This window comes from Balaenoptera ricei, chromosome 11, assembly GCF_028023285.1.
Source record: "Balaenoptera ricei isolate mBalRic1 chromosome 11, mBalRic1.hap2, whole genome shotgun sequence".
NCBI classification, from domain to species: Eukaryota; Metazoa; Chordata; class Mammalia; order Artiodactyla; family Balaenopteridae; genus Balaenoptera; species Balaenoptera ricei.
In genome coordinates this window covers 31,960,976-31,987,936 of record NC_082649.1, presented here as the reverse complement: position 1 = coordinate 31,987,936, position 26,961 = coordinate 31,960,976, and the positions used below count along the sequence as shown (strand labels likewise).

The window sequence follows — 26,961 nt, the reverse complement described above, 5'->3', positions numbered from 1 at the left end:
GCAAGGAAATGAACATGTTTTAGCTTCACTCACGTAAGGGATGGTTTTTCAAGTGGGAGAACCCCTCTCTGAATTAACCAGTAGGGCCCAGGTCTGCAGCATAAGCAGTTTGTTTCCCAGATTCTGACCAGGGAGAACAGTCTCACTCCCTGATTCTCAGGGCAGCACTATGGGTGTCTCTTTAAGATCACTCAGTCCTGGAAGTGTTTTTCAGCTTAAAGTAGACTAGAAAAAGTACTCCCTCTTTTCTAAAGACATAGATGATTTTTTTTTTTTTTAAGTTTTCGACAAGGAGACTTTCTCACTCTGAGTTGCGTTTCACTGGTGAATAATAAGCTACCTGGCACTTTTCTTAATAAGAGAGCATATTACCTGACCCAGAGCAACATTTCTGGGATCTGAATCATAGCCCTCTCGTACAAGTTGGTTGTCATTGTTAATACACATGTAAAATCACACCAGGGTGAGCCAGAACAAACCACTGGCCTCTAAAAAGGATCAGTTGTAACCTGATTTTTGAGACCCTCCCAAGTTCCCACATGGCCATAAGAACTATCCAAGTAACGAAAATAATAGGAAAATCCATCTTATGTGGGTCGGGGTGTCATAATCCCCCAAGACAGGAGGGGGATAAGACAGGCTTCAAATAACTCTTGCATCATGTAAGATTCTAGATGATGAGGAGAGTCTAAATAATTATGTTCAGTGCTCAACAGAGCACCTAAAAAATGGACTCCAGGGAAGGTTTTTACCCTTCATATTCAGGGGCACTAATAAAACGTTTTGGCCATTGTTCCTTCATGGATTTCACGGCGTACTTCATTCAGTTCTCATTTCGGTCTTTCTGAAATGTTTCCTCTTCTCTCTGTCTGTTAATATGTAGTGACCCTAATTAGGCACAAGCAGAAATAGATCTGGAATCCACCACATGTTAACACGCCTACCTGTATTATTAAAAAGATAATAATACATGAGAAATGCCTCCCAGTGATCCTCAGGGGTCCCAAACCCAGGTAACTACGGACTCCCATTTCCATTTTCCACATATCCATTACAAGGGCTACTTGGCAATGGATCACACCAGATTTACAACCATACAATCAACACAACATGTAAAAAGTTCCATAGAAAATATACATCCAAAAAGCTCTAAGGGCACAATGGACAATTCCATAAAAGGGAAAAACAACAACACAAATAGGACAGATTCCTTTTCATCTAAACGTCTTGCTCCTACCCAAAACAGCTCCCAGAATTCAAACCTACAAAGACTCCTCTCACCAGGCAGTCTACCATACACAGCTTAACCCCACCTCCCTTTCTGGCCTTCTTAGGAAGGCAACCTACTTCCTACCCCAACAAAATCCTTGCTCTTCCATTGTACGTATTTCCATGAGTGAAGGGTAAACTGTCTTCTAGCATAGTAACCTCCCTGAAAAAAGAGACCCACTCTGTTCTTTATTCTATATCCCTGGTGTGCTAACTGCATCCTCGTGGACAATTTTAAATGACTCTAAACGCAGGCTGATGAAGGCAAGAGCGCAAACAGGAGAACACAGGAAACCAATGTGTTTCGAACTTTTCTGTGACACACAGAAACGCATTGCATAACACTTCCTAATACACTCACACACACACTCACCACGTGTGTATACCTGAAGCAAGTGTCCAGAAACAATACTTAACCCTTACTAAGTACAATGCTCTCTGATATTTTCTATTCTACTTCATTTTTTCTTAAATGATGGCCATGATCCACTAAACTGATTTCCAACTAACCGATGGGACTCAGTTTGAATGGGAATTCAGTTTGAACTGCATCAAAACCTTACAGCTGCATTCCACAAGCTACTAATGAACCCTTGAAAAAGCCAGCAGACAGCAGAGACACTGACCAGCCACAAGAACCAGACACACCCAGGTAGGCAGTGCCCTTCCTCTGTCCAGCAGCCCAAGTTCAAGTATCTCCCAACTTCCCAGCTTTTCCCTAGTAACCCGAGGTGACTCTGTCATGTGCTCTTTTGTTAACCTCTTTATAAATTCAGTCCATCAATCTCTTTGGGTAGCAAAGTTCATTTACCGCCCACCTGAAAAGCAATACTTCCTTTCTGTCTCCAGACCATCCCCCATCAAGCCTGAAGGGAAGAGAGCCTTCCAGGAACCCACAATTAAATGGAAAAGTTGGTATTCTGTGTGCCTCTGTGATCTATTTTGTGGGTAACATACAGGAGTTATGCACACGCGCAGACGCAGACACACACACACACACACACACACCTCCACACCTCTCTCTCCTTCCCCTCTCTCTCTTCTTTCCAGTCTTAATCCCTGGCAGGTGCAGCCTCTGATGAAATGAGAAACCAAGAAAACCCCTGGAGCCGGGATAGCCACTCATTGGCATGACAGTGAAAGCGGTGGACTCACTCTCCACACCACAGAAGCGCCTGGCAAACGAGTCACAAAGTCATCTCAAGACCCAGGTTGGGAAAGGAAAGGGAGAAAGAGAGAAGCAGACAAACCCGAGGAGCCGCGCCAGAGTGACCGGCCGAGGCCACCTCGTGAGACCTAGCGGCAGCCCGCCCAGTCCCCGGGAAGGCAGGTGAGCGCGGGCCGGGGGCACGGGGTCGCAGTGGCCACCGGAGCCCTCGCCGCCCTTGGGGGATGGGAGGGAGGAGGGTCCGGGTCAGAGGCCTCCATCCCCGTCGGGACCCTCCCACTGCCCCTCGGCCCCCAGAGGGCCGACGATCCTCGCACTCCGGCCCTTCCTCACCCATCCCGGAGTGTGCGCCACCCCTCCTGCGGGGAAGCAAGGGAGAGAGGAAGCAGAGAGTTAGGAGAGTGACGTCCCCTCCTCGCCCCCCCCGACTCCATACCGCCTTCGCCGCCCTGGAATATCCCGCCGCAGGCCCCCACAGGCCCAGGGCCGCCTTCCCGCTACGCGGCCTCTCGCCCTGCGCCTGCGCGTCGGGCCCAGTTGGGCGGACGGCGATCTGAGAGTGCGCCCGCTCCTTGCGTGTGCCGGCGTGGGGGGAGGGACCTGCGCGGCCCCGCCCCCTCATCCTCCCCCTCCCTCCTCCCGCTCCCCCTCCCCCAGACACTGCCGCGGCCGCCGCAGGAGCCCGGAGCTCCAGCCGCCCAGCGACTCCCCCTCCCCCTCCCCCAGCCCCGCCCCGCCCCAACCCGGGGCTCCGAGCCGGAGCTGAGTCTGCGCCTGGGGGTGAGTACGAGACCCTTCCCCAGCCCCCTCTCTTTTCTTTGAGGATCCCACCACCACCCAAAGAAAAACCCCGGTCTCAGCTGCGCGTCCCCTCCCTTCAACCTCCCGCGGGACCCAGAGGTGCCTGGGCCCGCGGGACCGGTGGTGCCGCGCGCTGCCCCCAACCCCGTCCTGAGCCTATCATGTGAGTGCTCCGACCCCTGCCGGGGGTCCAGAGGTACACCTACCTCTGTCCCCACCCCTCGAGAGATCCGAGGGGTGGGACCCCCGCCGGGGTGGGACCCCCGCCCCCGGCCCCCGGCCCCCGGCCCCCTAGCGCCACCCTTCTCCCACCTGCCTGGTCCAGGTGCGCGTCCCCTCCGCGGTTCCAGCAGCGCCCCATCAGCCCGCCGCCGCTGTGGGGAATCTGCCGCCCCCGCCCCCGAGTTTTGAATTCCAGGGTCTCCAAGTCCAATGCCCTCGGTGTCTTTTATCTTTTCTCCTGCTCCAGGGGCCGAGTACCCCAGAAGCCGGCCCGGGGCAGGGGTTCGGGCTCGGGCAAGGGCAGGGTTTGCGAGGCCGGCCGCTGCCCCCGGTCCGTCTGGGGACTGGTCGGAGGGCTGGGGAGGCGACTGGCCCCGGGAGCGTGTCCTCTCCTTGCGCCCCACACAGTACAGTTCATTCATGAGCCGCCCGGGCCTGCGTTGGAGGGTGCGGTGGGGAAAGGATTCGGACTCGGAACCGGAGTGGGGCAAAGGCCCTGTTGGGGGGAAGGGGGGGCGGTGTGCTTTGTCCCTCCTGACCTGCTGGACCACCTAGGGAGGACAGTCCCAAAGCTTTGGCGCCTTCTTCCCCAGAAGAGAAGGACGCTTGGGAAGTGGAGAGGAGAGGTCAGAGGGGCCGGCTGTCCTTGGGGCTCTGTGCTGCCTCCTGCCTGGGTCCCCTGGGTGGAGGTCTGGCTGCTCAACACTCCACTTTCCTGGAGGCGGGGAGGGGGGCGCACAGGTGGTAGGGCCAGGACTTCTGTACCCAATACTACTCTCTAGCCTCTCCCTGGGTCTGCAGCAGCCCAGGAAGAGTGAGGCCACCCTAGCCCCTCCTGAGGAGGGGCCCCCAGACCTGCCTCCCAGGAACATGTGAGGAGGGGAGTGACAGTGTCTGTCAGGCTTCCAGCGGGGGGCTGGTGGGATGGGGTGCTGGCAGCATGACTGTCCTCCAGGGTACCAGAGGGTCCAGGCCCTGGCATGCCCCAGGTGGCACATGCTGGGGCCTGCTGTTGGCTCACCCAGTTGGGTCTTGGCCTATGGGTGGGTGGGTAGGGATGTGTCAAGGCATAAGGCAGGTGGTGAGTAGCTAACAATCCCCTTTTGGACAGCCTACAAGTTCCCTCCAATTAAAACAGTTTTGGAGACCTGGGTTCAAATTCCAGCTGTGCCATTCTTTAGCTGTGCGACCTTGACAAGTTACTTAACTTGTCTGAACCTTAGTGTCAGTTAAAAAGTATGTTTACTACCATCTCCTTACGAGATTACTCACGGGCATCAAACTAGATAGTACAGGTAAAGAGCCTGGCACCCTGCCTGGTAGTGGATCAATAAGAGTTCTCTTCCCTGAACTTCTGACCCATCCTGGCATAGCACCACCCTCCCATGCCCCCACTTCCCAGCCTGCTACAGATGGATCAGTTTGTTTGAAGAGTTTGGAAACATTCTCTGCCACTCGGTGGCAGAGTCCTGAAAGCAGTGTAAGCCCTTAGGTATAGACAAGAAACCCATCCAGACTGAGGGGTTCTAGCATATTAAATTCTGTTTAATTTTGCTTTTTACCAGTTCTCCTTCATTAAACCAACCCCTTTTATTCCACACTTTATTGATAAGAGTAGCTAAGTTTTTTAGAATCCATTTGTACCTTGAACTGTATTAAGAGCTTTACCTAAATCATCATGTTTAATCCTCAAAACAACCACACGACTGAATTATTATCCCCATTTACAGACGAAGGAACTGAGGCCCACGGTGGTGAGGTAGTGTCGCCAGGTCAGAAGCCACATCTGTCTCATCCTAGAGCCTGTACTCTTAACCACCAGGCTCTGTTGCCGGTCCCCTACACCTGCCTCAGAACCTGAAATCAGAAACCCAGGGTGGAAGGTCTGGGAGCTAGAAGCAAGAGGGAAGGCAAACAGGTAGAAATGGGTGTGGCATTTCTCCAGAGCTGTAGCTGGCAACCCCCAGCCCCCAACCCCCAGCTTCCTGATGGAAGTGGCTCCTCTGTTGGCTGAGGCCGAAAAGTGCGGTGGTTAAAAGCATGGGCTTGAGCCAGGTTGCCTAGGTCCATGCCCAGATCTATCACAGACTAGCTGTGTGCCATTGAGCAGGTGATGTACGCTCTCTGTACCTCAGTGTCCTCCTAGGGTTGTGATGGGGAGTAAACAAGATAACATTTGTAAAGCACTTAGAACAGTGCCTGGCACAAAATACGAGTTAAATAGGTATTTGATAAATGCATTCTTTTCCTACCACTTTTATCCTCATTTGTGGATACATTTTTGCCCATCTCTCTGAAGTTGGTAGGGATGGAGCATTAGTATATCTTTGTTACACATTGAAAGACTGAGGCCCAGGTTACATAGTAACAGAACTAGCCTCCATCTTCATCTCCTCCCAACAGACCACACTGCCTTCCTATGATCCCAAGCCCTAAATTAAATCTTCCCTAGTAACTCTTTAAGAAAAAAACTTTTAATTTATAGCTCCCTCCCCACCCCACCCCCACCATGCAAACACTTCTTGATGATAAAGTAACCATCAGTTAGCTAGAAATAAAATCCTCCATCACTTTCCCTGCACACTTCCAGCTAAAGCCTCAGTGTCAGGCTAGAGAAATTCTGGGATACCACTGACTCAGGCGACCCTGTGGAGTGGATAAACTGCCCCTCCCTTCCCCAAACATTCTGCCTCAGTCTCTTCCCTTCTCTCATCTGCTCTCAGTGAAGGCTTTGAGAGCAGCTGCCCTGGGTGAAATTGAGCCCAGCAACCCCGCCTCCACAATTAAGAGCTTGGAGTACCCGGTCAGCAAGCCGAGCCACCAGCCCTGGCTCCACCCTTTCCTGCCCTGTGACCTCCCTGTGAGTGGCTTCTCCACCCCGGGTCCCTGCTTCCTGCCCTGTCAAATGGGGAGTGTGCCCTGCCTTCCTGTTGGTGCAGGTGGGAAGAGCAGTGCAGTTGCGGAGGGGAGAGTGCTTTGTGACTGTAAAGAGGGAGGCAGCAGATGGACCTGGTGACTTCAGTTACTAAGCACGTACCTGGACCCTCACCTACTCTACTGGGTCCCCTTATGTAGGAGCTCCCAGAATGTTCCACCTTCCTTGGAGTGGAGAGCATAGAATGGAAGGGGGATGCTGCTCCAGGAGTTTGTACCCATTACATTCTGGCCTGGTGGAGCCTTGGCGTTTTGGAGAGAAACAGGCAAGGAGTGGGTATGGGCTGGATCGATTTCTGGAGTGCATTAGAGTTGGGACTTAAGGGAGGGGGGACTTGTGTAGAGGCCCCCCAATTACCACAGCAAGATACCTATACCTACCTTTAACCTTTCCTGGTGCACCTTATGTTTACATACCCAGGCTCCCAGACACACCCACATACACACCCCCACTTAGAGACCAACGACTCTCTTCATTTCCGTGGACTGCCATGTAGTCACCCAGCTCCCCACCTCCCACCCCACACACACACAGATACACATATCAACACAAGTTTACACACCTCAACACACACATTCTCACAGTGCTGTGGTGTTCTCTAGCCAGAGAACACGTAATGAGTGTTCATGAAGCTTCTGTGGTCTGCAGAGTCTTGTTCTAGGCACATCAGAAAAGCATCAAGGTGCCCTGAAAAGTGTTAAAGCTTTAGAAAGTAGTTGACCTAAGTTTGATCCCCAGGTCCATTATTTTATGAGCAGTGTGACTTTGGGAACTTCTCTGAGCCCCGTGCCCTCATCTTAAAATGGCAATGACATCCAACTCTGGAGTGTCAATGATTAAATGAAAAATGTATAAATTCTTGAAACAGTGGGCGCTCCATACATGGCACCTGCTACAATTACTAAGTTAATGGGGTTTTTTTTAAGGCAACTTAGGCTGGAAAAGAAGAGGGAGGCATAACACACAGGGCAGTTATTCCCTTAGCCTTCCTAACCCAGGCTTTTCAGAGACTCCCTGGGACCAAGTGAGACAACCCCGTCTTCCCTTCCATCTGAGAGCTGGTGCCTCTTGCCCTGCAGTTGAAATGTTAGGAAGAGGCAGGGGAAAATCTGGGATTGGTGGGCAGGAGAAACCCTCCGAACCACCCCAGGGGGCTGGGGGACGCTTGCTTCCAGAGTTGTAGTCACCGATTCTAGGTTTGTTGTTCTCTCTCTTTGCCTGGTTTCCTTTCTTCCCTGGGGACCACCCCCCCCCACACACACACACACACAAGGCAGAGCTTCAGTGTTGTCAGCAGAAGGGGCCCCCAGGGGCCCTCCAGTAGGATGGGGGTGGGGCAGTGGTGCCACGGCCACACTTCTCCTCCGCCCCAGGAGCCTCCCCAGAACCGGGCTCAGCTCGGTCCCCAGGCACTTCCAGAACCCAGGCATCCAGGCTGGGCTGCCCCTTTCCTCCTCCTCCCTACCCATCCACCGGACCGTAGAGGGCTGGACAACCTGACAGTGGCAGGGAACCAGGCCGGAGGGCACTACCCTGGCTGCAGGGGGCTTGGGCCAGCTGAGAGGCCCCCACCCAGTCTCCCTTCCTTTGCCAATGGAAAAGCTCGCTGCAGGGCATGGCATTCCCAGCCTGCCCTGCTCCAGGGGCAGGAGCAGGGCACTCTGGGAGTTGTAGTCCTCACAACTCAGGTGCAAAGAAAATTGGAAAGAGGTGAGGAAGCTGGAAGGGGGAAAGGTGTAGTTGCTGCCGTGGCCCGGGAAAAAGAATGAGGGTAAACAGGTGTAGCTGGGGCGAGTGAGGCAGGTCACACAAACCCAGAAGTCCTGCTTTTTTTTTTTTAATCTCTCAGAGATTACTTTTTTAAATAAATTTATTTATTTATTTTGGGCTGCATTGTGTCTTGGCTGCTGCGCGCAGGCGTCCTCTAATTGCGGCGAGCGGGGGCTACTCTTCGTTGCGGTGTGTGTGCTTCTCATTGCGGTGGCTTCTCTTGTTGCGGAGCACGGGCTCTAGGCGTGCGGACTTCAGTAGATGTGGTGAGGGGGCTCAGTAGTTGTGGCTCCCGGGCTCTAGAGCACAGGCTCAGTAGTTGCAGTGCACGGGCCTAGTTGCTCGCAGCATGTGGGATGTTTCCGGACCAGGGCTTGAACCCGTGTCCCCTGCATTGGCAGGAGGATTCTCAACCACTGCGCCACCAGAGAAGCCCCAGAAGTCCTGCTTTTTAATGGACTTCCCACTCTGACTCCATCCTCAGACCCCTACTCTGAGGACAGAGGGACAACTCTAAAGCTGAACGTCTTATTTTGAAGCCAATTATATTGGGAAGGTGATTTAACAGAGTTGAAAACTGAACAAATGAAACCATGCCATTTTTCTAATAGGGGTAGAAAGAAAAGATCAGGATTAGGTAACTGCCTCCTGACTCATCCTCCTCTGGCCTAGAGACCCCTCCACTTAGACCTAAGAACCCTCCCCATCTTCCCTCGGGCTCAGCTCTGCCCCCTGCCTGAGACAGACAGAGACAGAGGCAGAGAGTTTGTGTTGGGAAAGAGAGAGAGGGAGGGAGGGAGAGGCAATGTGTGTGTATGGAGGTGGTAGGAGGTAAATGCTAGAGACTCACAGACAGCATCCAGCTTAGAAAAACCAGTCTCCCTAGTCCAGACCTGGGCCAAGTTCCCTAGATCCGGGGTGGGGTTGCATCCCAAGAGCCAGTGAAGGTAAATCCATGTGACTCAACCCTCCCCTCCCCAGGCCCTTATCTCCAGAGGCCACAGCTTCCACCCACCCAGGCAGCCCGGGGATCTGCCCTCACTGTCCCCTGCCCACGCCCATCCTGCCGGAGCCATGAACAGAACCGTGAGGGGGACAGGGGCCGAGCCCAGCTGACTGCTCTGCCCTCTTTCCAGGAGGACCATGCGGCAGTAGCAGTCATGCTGCCCTTCCTGCTGGCCACACTGGGCACCACAGCCCTCAACAACAGCAACCCCAAGGACTACTGCTACAGTGCCCGCATCCGCAGCACCGTCCTGCAGGGCCTGCCATTCGGGGGCGTCCCCACCGTGCTGGCTCTGGACTTCATGTGCTTCCTTGTGAGTGCCCACATGCCACCCTCCACCCTTGGCACTCACACCCTGTACATAGCTGGCCAACACCTGCAGCGCTAACCACTCTCCCACCTGCCCCTGACTCCCCAGGCATGACTGCAGGAGGGAATGCCCATCACCCAGCCCAAGCCTAGCCTCTGACCATTCACCCCAGCCAGAGTCATCCCTTTCTAAGACAAAAATTCTGCCCCTCTGCCCTGCCGTCCTGGCTAGTCCAGGGGTTGAACGGGCCTCTCCTCCCGCCAACCACCCTCTCCTTCCTCAGGCACTGCTGTTCTTGTTCTCTATCCTCCGGAAGGTGGCCTGGGACTATGGGCGGCTGGCCTTGGTGACAGATGCAGACAGGTAAGGCTCCGGGACCCGCCCCTACCCCTACACACAGGCTTGCGTGTGCACACACATGCACACACAACACACGTGCACCCACACATCTCGTCCACACTCCTCGGGGATAGGAGGAGAGCCAGCCCGTTCTCATCCTCTTTGGTGGGGGGATGAAGAGGGACTGGTCCCAGAGCGGGCATGGGGGCATGAGGGCCCACAGCTGGGCCTTTGTCCCTTGCCAGTCCCTGGAGACCCACCCCTGCCCCCGCTAACCCTGTCTGTTCTCTGTCCCCAGGCGCCAGCGGCAGGAGAGGGACCGAGTGGAACAGGAATAGTATGTGGGGCAGCAGCCCCCTCATCCCCACTAAACCAGCTTTCCCTTTTCTTCTCTTTCATGCTTCTCTTCTCTTCCTGCCACGTTGCCGGTTTCTCTTTTCAGCTTTCTCCTCTGCAGGCTCATGTTCGGATTAACGCAGGTGGTGTGCTTTGCAGAGCAGGGGGCTCCCCAGCTTGTCTCTGCCGCACTCCCCCATCTCTCCCTCCGGCCCCCAGCCTGGGAGAAATCCCTCCCCATGTGCCCCATACACGCAGGCCTCAGCAGTCCTGGTTGGCTGGGGTGGAGGAGCCATCCTCCCGAGAACCCACAGTATAGTCATCCTGTTGGTTGCAGAGACAAGATTGGGTGTCTCCAGCGGCTTCTCACCCCCTAACAGCTAGTTCTTCCTATTCCAGGGTTCCCTGCTCACCCCTTCTGGAGGCCTGGGAGGGGGGCTGCCAGAGAAGCTCTGAGTCTGGCCTTCTGTGTCCATCACCGTCTCTGTCTATAGGCCTGGCACTGGAGTTGCGGCAGCTGCTGGGGTCAGGGAACATGGAGGGTGGAGGACACCCCCCCCCAGCCCCCCTCGCCCCCGGCCCTTCTAGGGCTCTCCTGGTCCAGCCTGTCCTTCACCACACCCCCTCCACTGCCCTGTGCCCCATGTGGGCTCTGCTCCCCCGTCCCCCACTGGTCAGCTCCAGAACTGCAGGGCCAGCTCCATTCTTCCTTCAACCTCCACGGGGTGCTGGTGAAGACTACCCCCTCCCTTCACCCCCATGCCCTGCGTCAGTGCCCCCCAGGTCCCCCGGGTCCCCTGAAGGGAAGGGGCAGGTTTAAGGGAGGCAGGGAGAGGGCGGTCACTCACCCCTGCTTCTGCCTCTGTGCTGTCTGTGCCTTGTCTGGACCCTGGAGCTCTGGAGTGGAAGCCCACCCACTTCACCTGGCTCCCCCGGGGCTCGGACTCACCAGCTCTCTGATCTCTCATCTCCCCACCCCCAGTGTGGCCTCAGCTATGCACGGGGACAGTCATGACCGGTATGAGCGTCTCACGTCTGTCTCCAGCTCCGTCGACTTTGACCAAAGAGACAATGTGAGTGCCCTCCCCCCAACTTCTTATCACCCCCTCCTCCAGGGCAGGTGGGCTCAGCAGCCTGTAGCTTCCAGTGTTACAGAGTCAGGGGCCTATGGAGTGTGGCCTTTTCCTCAGCAAGGGTAATGCTTGTCCGAGAGCCACGGGGTAGCCCCTGGACCCAGAACTCCTGGCTCTGTCTTCCATGGCAGCCTCCAAACCAGCATAGGTTGAACATCTCTGATTTCTAAACGTCATTTGCCCCGATACAGTTCCGTGCCCGCCTCCAGTGATCCATGCTAAGGATGACTTTTTCTTAGATGTGGTTCTAGAAGTAATAATGAGCCTTCCAGACCCACCTAGCAAAACACACAGAATCCATTGTGGTGCTCAGAGGTTGCAGGCTGGCAGCCCCTGGCTGCCTGGGGCCAGCTGACCTGCTTGTAGATTGGAGCTGAGGAGCAGGGGCCCCTGTAGACAAGGCATGTACTTGGTGATGCAAGGGGACCCCAGACCCCTTTCAGGTCAGACACCACACTCCGACATTACCTGCCTGGCCCTCTGTCATTCTGCCGGGGTCAGAACTCTAATCCTGGTCAGAACTCTAATCCTCAGGCCCTAGGGTGGCACTGATCAGTCCAGCTTAGGCTGTGGGCCCTGGGGGTGGCAGCTCCTGTAGCTGCCATAGCAGAAGAAGCCTGTCAGCTTCCTGAGTTGGACTCATACTGGTAAGTGGCAAAGCAAAGCTATCACCCCTGCCAGCCAGAGGTGTCCAGATGATCCCCAGACTCAGGTGATGTTGGCAACAGGTAGCACAGTCCTGCATCTTAGCTGGAGGGCACCTCTCTCCCTCATCCCGTGTTATGCCTGTACCTTCTCCCGGTAGGAAGTTGGGGGAGGGTCTCTCTGTCCAGCCCTGCCCCGCGTATCCCCACTCTGCCCTGACTGGGGTCTCTGTCTGAAGACAAGCCTGGGGGCTTGAGAGCAGGAGATTGCAGCTCACAGTGACCCTGGGTTGGTCCCTCTGGGGCATCCTGGAAGGTAGGTGCAGGACCTTGGGCAGCGTGGCCCACCGCTCTGCTGTTGGCAGCCACGTTGCAAACTCTGCGTGTTAGCTGCAGGCCTGAGGTCCCTTCCTAGAACCCTGAACCCCACCCATCCCCACCCTGGCCCACACAACTGCAGGACTTTCTCCAGTTCTGCTGCCCCCTTGGGTGTTTGTGGGGATCTGCACTCTGGGCACGAGGGTCCGCCGATGACCCCCTTTGGCCTTGGTCCTTTTTCTTCTCTGAGGGCTGGCACCTTTCCTGTCCCCTTCTCTGGGGATGAGCTAGTTTCTGTGGGGACTGTGGGAGCTGTGACAGGTGAGCCACAGCCTGCAGGTGGTTACGAGGTTGGGGTTGGGTGGAGGGGAGGCTTGAGGGGGAGGGGAGGCTCGGGCTGGTGGGGTGAGGACTCTAGCCGATAGCCCTCTGTCCCCGCAGGGTTTCTGTTCCTGGCTGACAGCCATCTTCAGGATAAAGTAAGTGAACGGTCCTGAGGCTCTAAAGAAAGAGAGAAACAGAGAGAAACTTCAGACCTGTCATCTCCCTACAGAGTCCAGAGACCAGCAGCTCTGAGGGCCTTAGCGCTCCTAGCCAGCCCAGCACCCTCCTCCCTGCTCCAGGGGGCCAGGCCCCTGCTGTTCCTCCAAGCCAGCCTCACTTTACCCCCCGACAGTCTCCTGTGCACCCCCCTGCCTGGGGTCCCGCTCTGCCCTCAGCTCTCCCCGCCCCTGCCAGCCCATGAGAGCAGGGGCTCACGCCGCCACCTCAGAGCCTCGGGCAGCTAGCGGGTGGGGGCATCAGGCAGGCTGGGAGCAGCCAGCCAGCAGCAGGCAGGAGCCAGTATCCAGCAGGCAGAAGTCAGGAGATGGAGCCAGAGTGCGGCAGGCAGGCAGTGAGCCCTGAGAGAGGCAGGAAGCCCAGACAGGTCAGCACCACCACCGCCCTCGCCCCTGGGCCCCTGGGCCCCTAGGGCCCCTCCCCAAGTCTAAAGGGCTTCGCCAGCACCCCTAAAGCGCCACTGCTTTCCAGACCTCCCTCCTCCCTCCTGCCTCTGCCTCTTCCTGCCACCATCCTTGTCCTCCCTTTCCAGAGTATCCTCTTACTTCCTTTTCTCCCCATTCCTCACTGTTCTTCCTCTCTGCAGTCTTCCTTCTTCTTTTCCTTCTTTCTTTCTCCCCTTCTTTTTCTTTCTTCCCCCCTCATCCCTCTCCTCCTCCTCTATTTTCCCTTTCCCTCCCCTTCTCTCTGCATCCTTCCTTTTTCTCCCTCCCCTTCCCTTTCCCTCTTTCCTCCCTCCCCTCCCAGAACATGGGGGACCCAGAGCCCCCCCCCTTTCAACCCCATCCTGCTGCCAGACTGGCAGGGGCTAGGGCGGACGTGGGCTGGGGTGGGCAAGGGCAGGCGAGCCAAGCGGCCCCTCTTTTGCCCTGGTCCTCACCGCATCCCTCTGTCCCCGGCGCCTGCAGGGATGATGAGATCCGGGATAAATGTGGTGGCGACGCTGTGCACTACCTGTCCTTCCAGCGACACATCATTGGGCTGCTGGTGGTCGTGGGCGTCCTCTCCGTAGGCATCGTGCTGCCCGTCAACTTCTCAGGGGACCTGCTGGGTCAGTGAGGGCTAGGATGGGCAGGGCGGGGAGAGGAGGGGGCAGGAGGGGACGTGCCCTGACCCCACCGTCGTCCTCTCCCTCCTCCCACCCCCCCAGAGAACAATGCCTACAGCTTCGGGAGAACCACCATTGCCAACTTGAAATCAGGGTAAGGGTGGGAAGCTGGTCAGTGAGGCCTGGGTCTGCGGCCAGAGTCTGGGTGGGAACAGGGAGGAGAGGAAAAAGGGAGTGTTCAGGGGAGAGATGCTGAGGCTGCTGAGATGGCTGTGGGTCCCTGAGGGCTTGGGATGGAAACAGAAGGAGCAGATCCCAGGGATGGCCAGATAAAGAAGAGCCGTGTGCAACCCCGGGCCAAGGAGGGCTGGCTGGCGGTGGTTGGAGGGCAGTATAGCCAGCAGGTAGGGCATGAAGAGATGACTTCTTGGGGACATTTCAGTTGGAATGGAACAATCCTGGGGTCTAGAGGATGTGGGGTGTGGGGCCCGCCTTGGGAGGGGGTCAGAAGTGCTCTAGAGGGGCCCTGTACCAGGGTTTAATTAACAGTGGGAGGTTGGGGGTGTCTGAGAGTGTTCCCAACCCCGGTGGCTCCATGCACCCCTCTGCCCTCCAGGAACAACCTGCTCTGGCTGCACACCTCCTTCGCCTTCCTGTACCTGCTGCTCACCGTCTACAGCATGCGCAGACACACCTCCAAGATGCGCTACAAGGAGGACGACCTGGTGAGTGGAGCAGAGCCCAGGTCCGCGCCCAAGCCCAGCCCCTCCCCTTCCCTCCAGGCCTCTCCTGCCGGAGTCCTAAGGGGTATCGGCTCCGGCTCCGGGTGAGGCCAGCTGGCTTTGAATCCTGGCTCAGCAGCTCAGGATTCCTCCGCCCCACCATCCTGCCAGTTAAGTTACCTCTCCCAGCCTGTTTCCTCATCTGTGAAATGAGAGAACAGTCCCTCTCCCAAGGTAGGTGGGGGGTGAGGTGAGGCCTTGCATGGAAGGCACCGGGGCAGGAAATATCTGCGGTGGATATTACGGGAGTGATTGTCCCTCTCCTTCAATATTCACTCCCAAAACCAGTACTGAATGCCCACTCCATGCCACCCTCTGTGCTGGGGCCTCACAGCCTGAGGATCTGAGATTAGAACCCCCTCTTCCCACTCTGTAACCCCTCAGGGAGCAAGGGGCCCAGGGCTTTCACTCTGTTCACTGCCTGATTTCTATTAGAAACACTCCCCCTGCTTTCCCTGGGCCTGGCTTCTCCCAAGGCCTCCTCCTACTCCTGTCTGCTCCTCTCTGCTCACCTGTTCCCCACCCCTCCCTGCATTCTCCCGGATCGGAGCCTCAGGAAGGCCAACCTGCCCCGTCTCACCCCAGGTGAAGCGGACTCTCTTCATCAACGGAATCTCCAAATATGCAGAGTCAGAGAAGATCAAGAAGCATTTTGAGTGAGTAGCTCCTCCACCCCCACCCCGAGGACCTGTGGACCCTTCTTTGCTTTCCATCTCCAGGAGCATCCTCACACGCCTCTCTCTCGGGGGGGTCAGGGGCTGCAGTGAGGGGTGGAGGTTAGGCTAAGGAAGAATCCTCTGACTCCAGGGCGGTCTAGCACTCGGGCTGGACTTCAGACCCCTCAAAGAGCAGGAGAAATACTTGAAAAATGAGTCCCCTGGGCCTCTCCTCCTGGCTCGAACAGGGTCATGGATTGTCGACCCCAGGTCCACGGGCCCTTGGCGGGTGTGGCTGTCTCACAATTGTGCGTGGCATTCCAGAGCTTGTGTGCAGACTAGCAGGGAGAAGCTCCTCGGCTTTCAGTGGATCCTCAGGGAGCCCAGGAGAGCCTGGACTGTATGTTCTCCGAGACACTTTTTAGCTGGAAGTCTGTCTTAGTGAGGGGGTGGATATACATCTCCAGGTGGCCAGAACAGTCTGTGTACAGGATTAGGGATCCTATCACACATCCATCTGTCCATTCAGCAAACGTTCTCAGGTGCTGTTGAGGTCACTGTGATGGCCTGGGGACTATAAAAATGAGTACGAGACCATCAAGCTCTCGGGGGTTTGCAATGCAGAGGCCAGCTTTAGGGGCCAGTCCAGGGGCTGCTCAGGGATTGGTCTGGGGTCAGTATTAGGAGTTGTCCAGTGGTTCTGATTAGAGACATTGGTGGTCTGGATCAGGGCTCCGTCTCTGGCCAGGATCAGGATTTAGTGAGGTCTGGATGAGAAGTCAGTAGTCGTCCTAGATCAGGACTGGATTGGGGTCGGATTCCAGGCTCCTGTATTACAGGAGAAGGACTGGTTTGTGACAGGCATTTGTGGGTGAATACTCTTTCATTCAACATGCATTTATTGGTCACCTTCTGTGTGCCAGGCATAAATCAATTAGAAACAAGTCCTGCCCTCATACAGTTTATAGAACAGCAGCCGAAATTAGATCATCAATCATTGGTCAGTGTGAGAGAATGATTTGGGGTCCCATCTGGGGTTCAAGCTGTGCTCAGCATTAGGGGGCAGGCTGGGTCAGGATAAAGGACAGTGTATGCTGAGAATTAGGCGACATCTTAATGTTACCATCCACGTGGAATCAGCCGTCAGCTTGTACAGACAAGTCCTTTACTAACAGGGATCCTTTGAGCACCTGCTATGTGCCTGCACTGGAACAGGAGTTTGGGGATATGGCAGGAAACAAAGAAAAAGCCCCTGCCCTCATCTGCTTACATTCTAGTGGGGCGAGGCAGATAGCAAAGAAATGAACTAGTCAAGTAGGGGTAGGTGCTAAGAAGAAAACCAAAGCAGGGAGAGGGACAGGGTGAGCAGGGTCAGGGAGGGTTGCAGTTTCCGATGGTGTGGGCAGCAGGGGTTCTGACAGGGTGATGTTAGAGCAGAGCCCTGAGTGCGGTGAGGGAGTGAACCCTGTGAGTCAAGCATCCATTGATCCAGTACACTGTTCATTGTACACTTAGTATGTGCTTCATCCCAGGGAGACAAAGAAGAGCCAGGCTTGATCGGTGGGGAGCTCACTGTCCAAGTTGTCTGTTTCAGGGGTCGGTGGGTGATTTTGTTTAGGAAACAGTCTGATTAAAATTAGCGGTCAGCCTATGAGCAGGGGTTGGGGAGACTGCAGTCCTAACTGGAGTTTTTAAGATCAGTACGGTGAGCATTATGGAACAGCCATTTCATGGACCCGTTCATTCCACAGCACAGTGGGTATTTACTGAGCACCTACTATGTGCAGGCTGTTGGCCCAGGCCTGGGTATATGGTGCTGAGCAGGAGGCAGCCCTTGTCCTCGTGGAGCCCCTGGCTAGCTGTCAGCATCAGGCAGGGTGTGGGGTCCAGGTCTGCAGTCTGTCTGGGTTGGAGGACTGACCCAGCACAATCAGGGGTTATCCTGTGTACAAAATCAGGGAACCTGTGTGGTGGGGATTAGGGGATTAGAGATTAGTCGGGTGAAAATGAGGGCTCAGCCTGCCACAGGGCTAAAGGCCCTTCCAAAGAGGAACCCTAAAATGGTTTGAGCAATAGCGGTGTCTGGGGAAAAGTCTGAAGCCTCTTGGGAAGTGCTTTTCAAGGACCCCATCCCAGATTTAAGTTTCCAAATTCTCGTGCGTTTGGTCCATCTTGTTACTTTAGAACCATGTCTCCTGAATCTTTAACACTTGGTATTTCCTTCTTTAAAAATTAAAAAAAAAAAGAAAGAAAGAAAAAGACAGGGACGCAGTTTAGATTAGGGATTAGGATCAAGGAGCCCAGTGTGATCAGGATGAAAAAGAAAGTGCTCCTCCACTCGGCCTGCAAGCATCACTCGAGCCCTGCCAGGTACCAGGCACTGAGAATCTATCTGGTCAGTCTTAAATCAAGGTGGGGTCAATCTCGGGTCAGGATTAGAGGGTCAGTATTGGGTCTGGGTTATGGATCAGTTTGGGTCAGGGTAAAGCATCAGTCTCCAGCCAGGGTTAGAGGTCAATCTCAGGTCAGGTTTCAGGATCAACCTCCGGTCGGTCTTGGGCCAGAGATCATTCTGTAGCCCAGGGTTGTGGGTTGGTTGGGGTCAGCTGATGGTCAAGGTTAAGTATTGGACTGTAATCAGGTCTTCTAGGAGCAGGGTTAAGAGAACAACCATACTAGAAACAGTTTCTCTCAACTTAAAGTTCACAGCCCCAGACAAGAATCAGACCACAGCCGTGGTGTCCCCAGCGCCCCGTAGGTACACGCTCGCGTCTGGGTCCATGCCCACGCCGGTGTGCGTACCCTCCCCCCACTCAGATAAGCATGAGGAGGAATTTCACAGTTTTATTCTCAGGAAGTGTCATTTTTGCAGACTCAGAAAGAGGGAGCTTGCACTGGGGCTGTGTGTCTTGAAGGTGCCGGGGTCACAGGGGAAAGTTGGGGGCGGGTGGGCAAGCTCCCTGCAGAGGATGATGGTGGACTGTGTTTCAGGGAGGCCTACCCCAACTGCACGGTTCTGGAAGCCCGCCCATGTTACAACGTGGCTCGCCTGATGTTCCTTGATGCAGAGAGGTAATGGGGCTGGGGGTGGGGGCAACACCCGAGGGCCCCCTGCCCGTTGTGGAGGGCATCTTGGCTGCCACTCAGGAGCCTGGCTCCCCTTCCAGGTGTTTCCCTGAGCATTTGATTTTCCATGCCTCATGGCATGCAGGATCTTAGTTCCCCAGCCAGGGATCGAACCCGTGCCCCCTGCAGTGGAAGCACAGAGTCTTAACCACTGGACAGCCAGGGAATTCCCAAGGGGCGTTTGATTTTAATTCACCCCCTGGAGTGCCTGTCAGTTCAGCTCTGGAAAGAGCAAGGCCTGGAGGTTAGAGGAAAGGGGCCCACTGTCCCCACCCCATTTGAGGACATTCCCTTCCTCAGCTACAGTGTGCGAAACTTAGGCCAGACTATAGGAAGAACTTCTGCCCTTCAAGGGATGGTGGGGAGACACTGGGCTGGGGACATGTCTGAACCATGCATCCTAAACAAACCAAAGAGTAAGGTGGCCCCTGTCCTTGGGGAGTGGACTGCATGACCCCGAAGCTGGGCTACCTACCCGTCCTCCAGCCAGACCCAGCTGGGCAGTAGGTGACCGGGCACCCGGGTCCCACAGGAAGAAGGCCGAGCGGGGAAAGCTTTACTTCACAAACCTCCAAAGCAAGGACAACGTCCCCACCATGATCAACCCCAAGCCCTGCGGCCACCTCTGCTGCTGTGTGGTGCAAGGCTGCGAGCAGGTACGGGGCGTCCTGGCCTCGGCTCAGGCCTCAGGGCCCCCAGACTCCTGATGGGTGAAGGGGGGAGTTGGAAGGTCCCGGGGAGACAGGTCACAGTGAAGATGGATGCACCCCACGGTGGGGCCCGTCCCACACCCCCAGGAACACACACACACACGCACACGCGTGCATGCACGCACGCACGCCTTGCACACAAATACCCCAAGGTGAAGAGACTCCCGAAGGAAGCAAAGCTGGGGTGCGGACCACAAGCAGGTCCCCATCTGTTCCTGGAAGCCCTAGTCCCATTGTTGGGTTTGCCCCCTATCCCTACAGTGACCAAGTTTTCAACCCCCAAATCAGAAGAGGTCAGCCAAGAGGATAGCTTGTTGTGTTTACTAGCTCTGTGGCTTTCGGCAAGTTTCCGGACTGCTCCATGCCTCAGTTTCCTTGTCTGTAGGACAGAGCTACTTGTACCCACCTCCCAGTGTAGTTGTGAGGATAAGCGAGTGGACAGAGAGCTTAAAGCAGTGCCTGGGCTGCAGTCAGCTCTGGGCAGTGCCCGCTGGGTGCTGCAGGGACCGGTGGCTCTGACCGGGGCCCTGCCTCGCCCGCCCCGGCAGGTGGAGGCCATTGAGTACTACACGAAGCTGGAGCAGAAGCTGAAGGAGGACTACAAGCGGGAGAAGGAGAAAGTGAACGAGAAGCCTCTCGGCATGGCCTTTGTCACCTTCCACAATGAGACCATCACCGCCATGTGAGCTCCACCCACCCGCCCCGGCCCCTAGGGACTAGCTGGGGCTCCAGGTCCCAGGTAACCGTGCCCCCCTCCCCCAGCATCCTGAAGGACTTCAACGTGTGTAAGTGCCAGGGCTGCACCTGTCGCGGGGAGCCCCGCTCCTCCTCCTGCAGCGAGTCCCTGCACATCTCCAACTGGACCGTGTCTTACGCCCCTGACCCCCAGAACATCTACTGGTGAGCAAAGGGGGATTGCGGGGTGGCTTCGTGGGGCCGGCGTGGGCTCCAGTGGGGAGAGGAACATCTACTGGTGAACAAAGGGGGATTGCGGGGTGGCTTCGTGGGGCCGGCGTGGGCTCCAGTGGGGAGAGGAACATCTACTGGTGAACAAAGGGGGATTGCGGGGTGGCTTCGTGGGGCCGGCGTGGGCTCCAGTGGGGAGAGGGAGGAGAGGGAGGCCCTAGGTGTCGCTGGGGACGGATCAGGCGTCCAGCCCTGGAGTGATGCCTCCGGACCTTCCCAGGGAGCACCTCTCCATCCGTGGCTTCATCTGGTGGCTGCGCTGCCTGGTCATCAATGTCGTCCTCTTCATCCTCCTCTTCTTCCTCACCACCCCGGCCATCATCATCACCACCATGGACAAGTTCAACGTCACCAAGCCCGTGGAGTACCTCAATGTAAGGCCCACACCCCGATCCTCCACACTGTGTCCCCAAACGCAGATACCAGGCCCCACATCCCTCCGGGCAGCGGCAGGCGGGGGGTGGACCACATGCCCTCCAGTCCAGATCCTGTTCCGCTTTTCTAGCCCAGCCCCACTAAGAAGGTCCCACGTGACCATGGGCTGCAAACCCCTCTGTGCACTTCCCTCGGGCTCCCTGCCACCTTCCCCCTAGGAGAGGCCTCCCTTGAGTTTACACACGCCTAGAGGGCCTCTGAGGGAAGAGAGAGCCTGGGTCCATTACAAACTGATCATGTGACCTTGAACAAGGTCCTTCTCCAAATCCCTCGGTCTCTCCAACCAAAGAGTGAAGGGTCAGACCAGATCCTTGACTTCCAAACTTGGATTCTGATGGCCTTCATCAAAAGGAATCTTACATGAAACCCAATGTAGGAAAGCGAGGTCACTCAGATGGCAATGGGTGTGGGGGCATTTCTGCTGCTCTCCCCTCACCTCTTTGCAACCTCCTTGGAACCTCAAAATTCATGAGAAGGCACTTTGAAAATCGTTGAGTGATGATAGCATAATAGATAAGACCCAGGCTGCCTGGGTTCAAATCTCCCCCACCCACTGCTTACTAGCTAGATAATTTATTGACTCTCATTTTGCCTCAGTTTACTCATCTGTAAAATGGGGTAATATCATTAATGTAAGAATTAATACATGAAAAGTACATGATCAGTAGGTGTTCAGAGATGCTAACTACTAATACTATTCATGCTGGGATTGTACATATGGCCCTGGCCCCCAGATGTTCTGGACTTCTGACATGAGGCCCTGAGAGCTGGGGGGCCCAGGGCTCACTGGGGGAGGGGGCAGGTAAGCAAAGCAAACTGGGCCCACTAGACTGCCCCCACCTGACACCTTCCGCCCCCCTCTGCCCTCTGCAGAACCCCATCATCACCCAGTTCTTCCCCACCCTGCTGTTGTGGTGCTTCTCGGCCCTGCTCCCCACCATCGTCTACTACTCTGCCTTCTTTGAAGCCCACTGGACACGGTGAGACACCCCCTACACACACACCACGCCTCACTGTGGTCCTCCTGGGCGTACACGCTCTGCCCTCAGGCTCCCTGCCCTGGGCAGTCCCAGAGCTGGCAAGGGAGGGATGGTGACCAGCATCCTCACCTTGGGAAGCCCCCCTCCTTCCCAGGAAACCCTCCTGGGACACCATACGAGCTGGGGGAGCAGGCATGGGGGCTGGCTCATCTGACCTCTGCCCCCCCATGTCCCCCACCCCAGCTCTGGGGAGAACAGGACCACCATGCACAAGTGCTACACCTTCCTCATCTTCATGGTGCTGCTCCTGCCCTCGCTGGGACTGAGCAGGTGGGTTTCGGAGGAGGGGATGGGAGCTGGGGTCCAGAATTGCCTGAGGGGGAGGGGGAGCTCAGGCTCCCACCTCCTCTACAGAGCCAGGGGCCCCATGTCTGGGGGGCATCCCGAGAGCTTGTGGATGGGCCTCCCCCTCCCCTGGTGTTCTGGGCCATTCCAACTCCCCCACACACCCCCTCTCCTCTCTTCCCCTCTCCTCTCCTCCCCTCTCCTCTCCTCCCCTTTCCTCTCCTCTCCAGCCTGGACCTCTTCTTCCGCTGGCTCTTTGACAAGAAATTCTTGGCTGAGGCAGCTATTCGGTTTGAGTGAGTGACCGGGGTCCCCAGGGAAGGAGACCAGATGGTGGGGGTGGATATTCCCCCATGGGATGGTGCAACAAAGCTCCCACCGCTGCAGCGGGGAGGAGGAGGGGGCTTATATCACAGTCAGGGTCATCCCAAAGGTTGCCCCACAGGCTGTCTTGGGTGTATACATGGGATGTCCCGGGGTCTGTGTTGGGAACCTCTCTGGATTCTGAGTCACCCCCGAGGTGTATTTGGGGCTTTGGGACCCACACTTGGGGGGTTTCTATGGTGGGCTTTGGGGCTTGTATCCTGGGACTAACCATGGGAGTCTGGAGCTTCACTCGGGAGGTTTGGAGAGGTCTATAGTGGGATCTTGGTTGTACTGTGGGAGTGACATGGGGGTTCCTAGAGGTATCCCTGAAGGTCTCTGGAGCCACACCTTTGAGTATCTATGGAAGGCTCTTGGGCTCACACCTAAGAGTGCCTATGGGGGACTCTGGGGCTCACACTTTGGGGTGTTTCTGGGGCACAAGTTCTGGGAACACCTCTGAAGTCTCGGGCTGTCATCCAGAGTTGTGACTCTGCAGTTCTCTGGGAATCGCACCTTCCCTGGGAATCCCTGTGAGGGGGTCTTGGGGGACACAAACCTTGGCTGTTTATGTGGGCACCAGCTCTAGGGGTCTTGCTCTAGGCCACCTGTGGTAATCTTGGGCTCACACTTGGGGTGTCATGGGTACTGGGCTTCCCCCTCTGAAGATCTCTGGGGGAGGGTCTCTGGAGCTTGAGTTCTGGAGGTGTCCAAGGCTCATACTCCAGAGGTGACTCTGGGTTAAGGTAAGGTCTAAGGCAGGGAGCCTTCTGGGTATTGCTGGGGCTCACACCCTTGGCGGTCTTTGGGGTCACAGGGGGTTGGGGCCAACCTCCGGCATCACACCCTGGACACTGGTGGCCTTAGGGGTCTCAAGCACTCTCTCCGGGGGTCTTTCTGGGGCACAAGTTCTAGGGGTGCCTCTGGGCTCACTCACGCTGAGAGGGTCTGGGGCTTACTTTGGAGGCATCTGTGGACACTCTGGCATCTGCCTCTGGGGTTCACACTCGGGGGACTGGGACACAGGTGCTTTGAGGGCTGACCTTAAGGGTCCACGTGGAAGAAGGCACGTTGGGGGTGCTGGCACGTTGGCAGTGGGCAGGGGGCCACCGGGTCCCCCAAGGGTGCAGAGCTGGAGCACCCGGTGCCCGCAGGTGCGTGTTCCTGCCGGACAACGGCGCCTTCTTCGTGAACTACGTCATTGCCTCAGCCTTTATCGGCAACGCCATGGACCTGCTGCGCATCCCGGGCCTGCTCATGTATATGATCCGGCTCTGCCTGGCGCGCTCGGCCGCCGAGAGGCGCAACGTGAAGCGGGTAGGGCCGCCCGGGGCAGCCGCGGTCTGCACAGCGCCCCCTAGCGGGCCCAACCAGAAACAGTGGCCGCCGTGCTAGAGTGTGGGGGCACCCGGGGTGCTGAGACTTGGGGAGCGAGTTCCGTGGCCCTGGGTTACCCTCTTCCCGTCCGGGGCCTCAGTTTTCCCATGTGTACAGTGACAGGTTGACACAGCTAACCCTGAAGGCCCCCGCCAGTTCTGACAGTCTAGTGTTCTGTGATGGGGGTTGGGGGAGGTCTGGGTCTAGACCTCGGGTCCGTCTGCCCTAACCCCACACGAGGGCTCTGGGCATCCCATTCCCAAGCCCACCAACCTGCCAGCCCCTCATGCCTCGAAGGCCCCTCCTGATGCCCCATCACTGTGTCCACCCTGGCCTCCGTCTCAGCCACAGCCCCTCTCTCCATCGGCTTTGCCCTGCCCTGCCCTGGACATTGGGTTCCTTTTCCCCCTGGCTTCTTTCCTGGCCCCCTCCCATTTCCCACCTGCCCTGAGCCCCTCCAGTCCGCCCCGCCCCTCCCCTCCCCTCCCCGAGCTACCCTCCTGCCCATCTCCCCCCCAGCATCAGGCCTACGAGTTCCAGTTTGGCGCAGCCTACGCTTGGATGATGTGCGTCTTCACGGTGGTCATGACCTACAGTATCACCTGCCCCATCATCGTGCCCTTCGGTAGGCACCGCCGCGCCGGGACCTGGGCCCTGCTCGGGGGGACCCAGGACCTCTCCCGCTCCACTCTAGCAAGGCAGGCCACCCGAGTGGACAGGGCCCCGGCTGGGAGACCGGCCCCTCGGGCCTCCCGCCCGGTCCCTGTCTCAGTCTGGGGCTTGGCCAGGGGGGAGGAGGGGAAAAGCCATCTCAGCTCAGGCTGGGCTCAGCTCTTGTGCTGGGCCCCTGGGCCAAGTCTCCCCAACACAGCCATGTTTGCTCACACCAGTGCCTTCACTCAGGTGGATATACTTGGACACACATCCCATGCCCACTGAGGTGTACACACACACACACACACAGTCCTACACAGAATCCATGGGCACACTCGTACACAGCCCCATAAACTCGGGAAAGACCTTTGGGTTTCAGCGTGGTCCTTACTACTCATGGAAATACCTTGCTGTAGCTGTACCATGTGACCTGGGCAAGTCCCTCTTCCTTCTGAAAAAATTTAGCAAAGTTTCTCTTCACCCCAGTTATCGCCCCCACTGGTGACCTCTCCTTTCCCCCCACTAACATCCTAACCCCTCGCCACCCTCCCTGGGTATTGAAGGCTTCAAACTCCCAAGCTAACCTTGTCCTCATTTGAAATTTCCCATCCCGTCAACCTCCAGGAAAATAGAACTTACCACCTAATTTATACTCATCTGTTTAAGGGCAGAGATAGGAAGAATGATATGGGTTTTAAGAGGATGCTTGCTGACCCAAACAAATGGATTTCTAATAGTAGAATTCCTAAGGAGGGGCTGCAGAGTGAAGGGGTTGAAGCAGTGGAAGTTGAGGTTCTGTGGTCCTGCGAGGGGCTTGGGGCTCTGTTGTCTACTGGGCCTGGGGCAGAAGAAGGGGGACCAGCCCTTCAGCGACCTCAAAAGGCCCAGGACAACCCGTGACAGACACGCAAAGGTCCGGCAGCTCGAGATCAGGGCCCCTGTGGCTTCCCCCAGGGCTCATGTACATGCTGCTGAAGCACCTGGTAGACAGGTACAATCTCTACTACGCCTACCTGCCGGCCAAGCTGGACAAGAAGATCCACTCAGGGGCTGTGAACCAGGTGGTCGCTGCGCCCATCCTGTGCCTCTTCTGGCTGCTCTTCTTCTCCACCATGCGCACGGGTGAGGGCCGCCCCCCACCCTCGGGGACCGGGGTGGGTGGTGGGCAGAGGAGACTCCCGCCAGAGTCGAGGCAGAGCAGGCCACGGGAGGCCACGAGGGCCGGGGGTCGCAGGCCCGGGGCCTGCGAGAGGCCGCAGCATATGCGAGTGTGGGAGTGCGTTCAGAGGGAGCAAAAGCCTGTGGGACGGGGGCCCGGAGGAGAGGTAACGGCCCTTTCTCTGCCCGCCCCGATACCAGGGTTTCTAGCCCCGACGTCCATGTTCACATTCGTGGTCCTGGTCATCACCATCGTCATCTGTCTCTGCCACGTCTGCTTCGGACACTTCAAATACCTCAGTGCCCACAACTACAAGGTGTGGGGCAAGGGGGGCAGGGAGGTGGCCGAGGGCAGAATCTCAGCAGGGTGACGGTGGGGGATTGGGAGCTGAGGGCAGGGATGCCAAGAGAGAGTGGGGTTGTGATTATGGCTGAGGGCCAGGGCATTCCCCCCATTGCTTGACTCATTCTGGGCCCCTCAAGATTGAGCACACGGAGACAGATACCGTGGACCCCAGAAGCAATGGACGGCCCCCCAGTGCTGCCGCTGTCCCCAAATCTGCGGTGAGTGCCCTGCTCCATGGCCAAGTGTGGGGAAGAGCCTCTGGTGGAGATCCAGCCCCAAAGCTGGGTGTCCCATTAGTCATCCAGAAAGGGAAACCTGTTCCAGGCCCCGGGGCGGTGTTGAGCAGGGGCAGGGAGGGATCTGGCTTCACCAGCTGGGGGCTGCCCCACCTCGCCCTAGGAAGAGGGTCACCGCCCCTACCCTCACAGGCCATGAGGTCCCCCCTCACCCCTTCCCCACGAGGGGCAGCTGTCCACCCTCACCCCCACCCTTCTCCCCCTTCAGAAATACATCGCTCAGGTGCTGCAGGACTCAGAAGTTGACGGGGATGGGGATGGGGGTCCCGGGAGCTCAGGGGACGAGCCCCCGTCATCCTCATCCCAAGATGAGGACCTGCTGATGCCGCCTGACGGCCTCACGGACACAGACTTCCAGTCTTGTGAGGACAGCCTCATAGAGAATGAGATTCACCAGTAAGGGGAGGGAGGGCCCTGGAGGCCACGCCCTGCCCCCACCCACCCCGCCCCCCACGGACACTAAAATGCTAATAATTTATTAGATCTAAAGCCCCTTCCTTCCCCATCCCCTGCTTTCATTAAGGTATTTAAACCTGGGGATTTCACCGCTCTCCCCCACCATGGAGGGAGGGAGGGAACCCCCCAACCTCAGTGAGGAGAGCCCCGAGCCGGCCCCGGGGCAAAGAGGGGTGTGGACAGGGTTCCCCCCAGATCAGTGCCCCCCTGGGCTAGTAGTGTGATCAGGAAAGGGTTAAAAAGAGCCAAGGGGGGTACTGGCTGGAGACCTGCTGGGGGCAGGTGGATCAGGGGCTGCTCCCCCAGTTCTTACCTCTCCCCCACCCCCCAGATCCCCCTGGGATGTAGCACTCCAGGGAAGTAGAGCCTCCAGCCCCTACGGGGTTGCATGAGAGGGGAGGGGGTGCTGAGCGGGAGGAAGAGTCAGGCCCCAAGCCAGGGGGGGATGACC

The 26,961-nt window shown here is 56.9% G+C and overlaps 2 protein-coding genes across 4 annotated transcripts in view; one reads left to right on the top strand and one right to left on the bottom strand.

The window, feature by feature from the left end:
- The window catches only part of MRPL14 (mitochondrial ribosomal protein L14), a 12,129-nt gene extending 9,140 nt beyond the window's left edge, over positions 1 to 2,989 (bottom strand). Inside the window, exon 1 of the mRNA XM_059938604.1 lies at positions 2,874 to 2,989. The gene's annotated coding sequence lies outside the window, so the exon portion shown is untranslated. The remainder of the gene's footprint in view (positions 1 to 2,873) is intronic.
- TMEM63B (transmembrane protein 63B) lies at positions 2,370 to 26,961 on the top strand. 3 transcript variants are annotated; one of them, XM_059938601.1, is made up of 25 exons: positions 3,095 to 3,217; positions 6,536 to 6,660; positions 9,302 to 9,484; positions 9,765 to 9,844; positions 10,119 to 10,157; positions 11,139 to 11,229; positions 12,693 to 12,730; positions 13,721 to 13,863; positions 13,963 to 14,014; positions 14,477 to 14,585; positions 15,228 to 15,298; positions 18,290 to 18,370; positions 18,957 to 19,080; positions 19,683 to 19,816; positions 19,897 to 20,034; positions 20,321 to 20,474; positions 21,409 to 21,515; positions 21,759 to 21,845; positions 22,091 to 22,156; positions 23,378 to 23,540; positions 24,120 to 24,225; positions 25,209 to 25,376; positions 25,614 to 25,729; positions 25,896 to 25,976; positions 26,263 to 26,961. In XM_059938601.1, exons 2-25 carry the CDS (start codon positions 6,547 to 6,549, stop codon positions 26,452 to 26,454), a joined length of 2,637 nt encoding a protein of 878 aa, XP_059794584.1. In that variant the 5' UTR covers positions 3,095 to 3,217; positions 6,536 to 6,546; the 3' UTR covers positions 26,455 to 26,961. The 3 variants fall into 3 exon arrangements, with proteins under 3 accessions (XP_059794586.1, XP_059794584.1, XP_059794585.1); XM_059938603.1 differs by lacking the exons at positions 3,095 to 3,217; positions 6,536 to 6,660 and adding an exon at positions 2,370 to 2,599; XM_059938602.1 differs by lacking the exon at positions 6,536 to 6,660.

Coding starts and splice junctions, on each gene's coding strand:
- TMEM63B (XM_059938601.1), top strand. CDS start 6,547: ATGTTCCACCTTCCTTGGAGTGGAGAGCATAGAATGGAAGGGGGATGC. Junction 14,586..15,227: donor GCTACAAGGAGGACGACCTG/GTGAGTGGAGCA, acceptor GTCTCACCCCAG/GTGAAGCGGACTCTCTTCAT. Junction 25,977..26,262: donor CCGCTGTCCCCAAATCTGCG/GTGAGTGCCCTG, acceptor CTCCCCCTTCAG/AAATACATCGCTCAGGTGCT.